At 38.3% G+C, this 5722-nt stretch overlaps 1 protein-coding gene across 2 annotated transcripts; it reads left to right on the forward strand.

Annotated features, from left to right (window-relative positions):
* The first annotated feature begins 285 nt into the window (after positions 1-285).
* On the forward strand, positions 286-5434 carry emc10 (ER membrane protein complex subunit 10). 2 transcript variants are annotated; one of them, XM_056402565.1, is made up of 8 exons: positions 286-410; positions 548-614; positions 1045-1157; positions 1398-1511; positions 2370-2554; positions 2911-3004; positions 4529-4626; positions 5124-5434. In XM_056402565.1, the coding sequence occupies exons 1-7, from the start codon at positions 318-320 to the stop codon at positions 4613-4615; spliced, it is 753 nt and encodes a 250-aa protein (XP_056258540.1). In that variant the 5' UTR covers positions 286-317; the 3' UTR covers positions 4616-4626; positions 5124-5434. The 2 variants fall into 2 exon arrangements, with proteins under 2 accessions (XP_056258540.1, XP_056258539.1); XM_056402564.1 differs by lacking the exon at positions 4529-4626.
* The last annotated feature ends 288 nt before the right edge of the window (positions 5435-5722 follow it).

Below are 5722 nucleotides of genomic sequence, written 5' to 3' on the forward strand. Positions count from 1 at the left end.
TTTCTCAGCTTAAAGCAAAAATGTATGATGAAACTCTGTTGATGTACTGGGTCAAAATTTAATAGGAAAGTAAGGAAATTTAAGAGATTAATTTTAGTTAGCTAAGAACAACATAATTTGTAATTGAATGTATAAAACATTGAAAAGAAAAGAAAAGAAAAGAAAAGAAAAGAAAAGAAAAGAAAAGAAAAGAAAAAAAAAGAAAAAAAAAAAAAGAAAAGGAATTTTATTTTTGAGGCTTTTGTTATGAAAAACACCGGAAGAGCTAATGTTGTAGTGGTTAGCTTGACTGTACACTTTTGGCCATTCCTGTCAAAATGGCTCGTCTACTACCGGTTAAAACTGTCGTTGTTTGTACTGTTTTATTCGTGGTATACACGAATTTTGTATGTTGTAATAACGGCAGAAGGGTAAGTGAAAATGTTACCTATTTAACCCTGACATTTGACTACAGTTTAGCGGAAACTGCATCTGTTAGCTGTTTGATTAGCATTAGCTTTGCGTGATCGGCTAAAGGCTAACGGTAGGTGTTATTTTTTATTCTCAGGTCGGTGATGCCTTGGACACTGAGTTCAGTGGTTTCTCTGTGCCTCTTGAACACTCATTCGAAGTCGGTGAGAAAGTGTTAATGTTTTTTGTGAATGATTTATTATTTTGATGTGTAATACGATATTGGTAATGCTGGTTAGCTAGCCGTGTGCTTCCAACGATAACGCCTTATCTGAATGGAGAAAGCCACACACCAAACTCTATTCAGAAATCTGTCAGTTTACATTTTTTGACTTTGGTATGTAAATTCGTTACCCTCTAATATTTACGTTTTTGAATGGAGATTCATCACTTCCATTTTTAGTTATTGCAACCATATAGTCCCTTTTCTATCTTTTTTCCAATGAGGTGTTGGGAAATTGATACCCAAATAGTCCTGCTGCTGATTTTTCATTGAAAACATGACATTAAATATGTAACTTTGGTGTTATCTTTCTTGTCATTTATTCATGGTGTCTGTCCTGTCCTTCCTATATGTTTTCCTCCTTGTTACAGATGATGTAGCAAAGTTTCGAGGACGAGGAGCACTGGTGTTGAAACCTGGAAGAGAGCCCAGTGTTTCACTAAGTCAGAACCAGCTATCAGAGGAAGACAGAAGTAAACTGAAGGTGAACTATGATCATCAAGTTGAAAGGACGTATACTGACAAGTACTGTAGCCATATTAGAAAATAGATCATTACGTAGACATGGTGTGGCTTCTTTCGTTTTAAAAACATTTTTAAGCCTTTCTGGACAAATTTTCCACAACCAGACCAAAAGACTGCAGCAAAAAGTTCATTACAAATTTGCAATTAACAACAATCTGTTCCTCTAACATGTTTGTTTTGAATTTGGATGACTCCACAGGAAGTGGCTGCAGTGGACGGTCTGTACAGAATCAGGGTGCCTCGTGTTTTCCTGCAGGCAGACAGACAGACAGAGCGGCAGATGGAAGGTTACCTCACAGCGTTTGTCAGAGCCGTATGTATTTCACTTCTCTTAGCCAGCAAATAATCTTCAGGAAAAAAAAACTTTTAGTTGAAGTTGCTCAATAATTCTGTTTTAGGGAACTGAGAGAGACGCAACGACAATTCTGTCAGTTTCCTGTTACATTTGTGCCAATAACGGGACAAATTAATGAAATGACAGCTCTCTTGAAGGTCTGTCTGAGTGGGTTTAAACTGATAACGAATGACCTTGAGCTGCCTTGTCTTACCCACTACAAAAAAAGTCTATATGCTGGTTGGACCAGTGAAAGGGCACTTGTCTCTCGCTTTTTTGATTGCATTCTGATTTGATGCACTGCATTGTTCTTTGTCTGACTTTGAACAAAATGTGTCTAAATGTTTTAATATCAATAGCACCCATCATTAAATTGACAAAGTTATATTGAAACCTGATTACTTGGTTGATAAGACAGAAGCACTTTTCTCAACCGGATCCTGTAAAATTTTGTATTCAATGAGAAACTTCATGTAACAAATATTTTTTATTATTTTTATTTATGAATTGTTTTTAAATGGTTGTGTTCAATATTAACAATAGTCTTTGGGCTTCTGATGTCTAATATGTTGTTTTTTTTTAGCAATTCTTAAAGCCAGCCAATATTTTTGTACATATTCATTGTATTGACATTTATAAAAAAAAAAAAAAAACTACTATATTGTGGGCTATGTATGTCTATATGTGTGAAATAATAGATAGTTAATTCAGATTAAGGGCTTTTTACAATGAGTGTATTATCAATCATATCCATCATATGATATAAATGTGGGTGATACTAACTGGGTAATACTAGTGTAATTCTAACATGAACCCATATTCTCCTCTAATCTTCAGTGTGCCATGGTTGAGTCCCATCTGAGTGACGCAATCAGCCTTCATACTGATGTCTCTGGGTATCTCATCGGTGTCTCTATAGTAACAATACCAGGGGCCTGTAGGGGCACTGAGGTTGAGGATGAAGTTGATCTTGAGGTTTTCAACACCACGCTCCGTGTCATGGCCCCTGTTAATGCACCTGGGTCAGTCCTATATTTTATCTATATCTATGTCTGCTCATGTTTTTTTCATACCTGCTTGTTTCTCACTTTTGTTTTTGTCTTTTCTGTCTCAACTACTTGATAAATCTACTCTGCTTAGAGTAGCACATTGCTTCCATCCATATTTGTAGCTGTCTGTGCATCAGTGAAATCCTCTTGTGTATCTGACTGTAGCTTTTTCAGATGCCTTTGATTCAGTTATACTGTATTTGCCTTGGCTTAGCAGCTTCACATAATTTCCCAATAGGTAGAACAAGTCTCTCTGCACTTTTCCGCCTTTCAGATGCACTCTCTATTGTGGGGGGTTGTTTGAATACTAATTGCTAACTTTCTTCCAGACCAGAGACGGCTCTGTTCCTTGAACGAATGGAACAGGAATCTGAGAAGAAAGCAAAGAATCCGCAAGAGCAGAAATCCTTCTTCGCTAAATATGTAAGTACTCGTACTGAAACCTGCTGATAAGACCAGCAGGCGCTGCCTAAAGATATACTCTCTTCCTTCAGTAATTGGGCTCTGATAATAGTAATGGCCCATACAGTTAATGAATACATGAAAATGCCTATTTTGCTCAATGCTCCATCAGACACTCCACAGCTTTTTCTATGCATGCAGCATGTGTTAAAATATGGAGGGAACATCAGTACTGTGGTGCAAGGTTTTTTTTTTCATCTGTTTCATTTGCCAATATTTGTGTCAGGAAAGTAGGAATCTCTTCCATAGTCACAATGGCTGCACTTTTTTTTTTGTTTGTTCTCCCTGTTGAGTTCTGTGTTTTGGACTCACTCTACCATGTGCTTCAGGCTTTCAAACCTGCTGTTGGGTCTAACTGGCTCAGAAAAATTGAGTTTGTGTTTACACTGACTTCTTACAAATCAACCGAGAGGAGTAAACATGAAATCATGTGGCCTGATTGGTAACGAACTGATTGGACAGTTTTGGCGACGGTCATCTTGCATCAGTGGTGCTACAGGGACTCTGGGAATTTTAAACTCCAGAAGCTGATGGCGGCTTATGCAGCACCGTGTGTTTGTTTATCTTCTCTGGTGTCGCAGAAACTCACAAAGTAATAACTGATTATGAGCCTTATTAGCTAAGACTGTAACTGGAACGTGTGTATCATAAAGAGACGAACAGACAGAAACAGGATGGGAGGATAGTTACTATGTGGTCACTGCGTTTCACTCATTTTAGTCACTTTTTATCAGTGAGCTTAGCACGGTTATCGTAGTGCTTGTATAAATATTGGTCATACATCTTTTATACAAATCAGGAGAATGCTTTGTGAACAGTTTGCGACCAGCAAACTGATTTAATAGTCATTTATGTTTGAATTTATGTTAAAAGCTAAAAGTGTCTAGTCCCACACAAACCTGTGGTTGGTCACCATAAACAAAAGGCACCAGGGTCCGCCTGGAACCACCTGAATATGGGGCTGTCAGGCCACTTATGTCTGCTTCAGAGTTCAGTCGATAGCTGTTACACTAGCCCAAGACCAGAGTTAGCTTTGACCGAACCAAACAGGTTAGGTATGAGAGCACCCAAAGTCATTGTCATGGTTTGATTGCCAGCTCTGTAGTGCCCTGCTTCCCTCTGTGATGCTGTTGCCCTCAATTGAACTAGTCTTCCAAGAGTATTCTTCCCACAAAGTTCAGTTTTAAACTTTAGAAACATAAAAATGAGTCATCTCTAACAAACAGTAGAGAGAGTTTGTTTGTCTCCTGACATTTCGACCTGTCAGTTGGAGTAAAACCGTCTCTCCCATGTTTGGAAACAGTCCCACAGAGAGCCTGGGCTCGTGTCCTATCGCTTGGCTCATCTGAGCTTTTTTTATGATCTCTCGGTCTTGTTTTGCACTGTGCTGTGTGTGTGTCTTGCCATGTTCAGTGACCTGTGTTGACTCTGTGCTGTGCTGCATCCAGTGACAGTGTGTTGACTTGGTGCTGTGCTGTGTTCCAGTGGTATTTGATTCTGGGAGGTGCAATCTTCCTCGTGGCCACCAATTCGGCACAGCCCCCAGCAGGGGGAGGCAGAGAGCAGAGCTGATTCCCACTGAAGTACTGTTTTCTTTCTTGTGGCTACTTCTGTCCGCCTTCCTCTCATGTCTGTTAAGTTTTGCTATTAACTTCTAAGCAATGTAACTAACTGAAAACCACCCCTTCATTTCCCATTCGTTCCTTCTTTTCCATTCTTTGGTGTTATTTTTCCAGGTTCAATGCCAAATACATTTTAAAGCTCCATTTTTCTGAATTCAAAGTATTTTGAATGAGGAAGTCTCAAAAATAAACCATCAAGAAATCCTAAATCTTAATTGTTGGTGTGAATATGTTCAGCATGTGTTTGGTGTTTGACCCTGAGATTTCTTCTTTATTCTACAGTCTCTCCCCCACTTTTACACTTCACATTTTTTCTCTTCTCTTCTCTTCTGTTCAGAAAATAAATCGAACCTAATCTGGGATGGAACTGTTGAAAAGACACATCAGTTAAATTTGTTCTCTTGAAAACAAAGATATTGTATTTACCTCCTTTTCCTTTTTTGTTTTGTCTTCTCCAGTGGATGTACATCGTTCCCCTCGTCCTCTTCTTGATGATGTCTGGCGCTCAGGACCAATCAGGAGGAGGGGCCGGGGGTGGAGCAGGCAACGGCGGTGGCCGATGATCAGAACGAAGACAACATTTTTTGTTTTTGTGAAGATTTACTGAACAATAATTCTCTAGAACAGTTTTTAATTGCTGTACATAATGCTATTTAAGAAAATGTCTGTCACACACCTGAAACCTGTACAGTATAGAGGAGATGTTGTGCCCTGCAGATGACTGCATTTTAATACTAATAAATAAAGTATTTATTACTTGAATACTGGAGATTTTTAGACTCTTGGTTCTCAGCTACATGTTGTGTTTTACTCTGAGGCTCAGATTTAGTTGTAACACCAGTAAAGTAATATGAAATCATAAATAAAATACACGTGCAGGCAGTAGATCTGTATTTACATATAATCAGAACAAAGATCAATCAATGTATGCCAGATATTGAGCTGCTTACATTTTCTAAAATACTGATTAATCACTGTTTAAGATTATTCACTCTGATCTGATGCTTATAATATAACAATCTGTCTAAAAAGAAAGAAAGTTAGTGACTCTCGGAAG

Source organism: Seriola aureovittata, chromosome 17 (assembly GCF_021018895.1).
Source record: "Seriola aureovittata isolate HTS-2021-v1 ecotype China chromosome 17, ASM2101889v1, whole genome shotgun sequence".
NCBI classification, from domain to species: Eukaryota; Metazoa; Chordata; class Actinopteri; order Carangiformes; family Carangidae; genus Seriola; species Seriola aureovittata.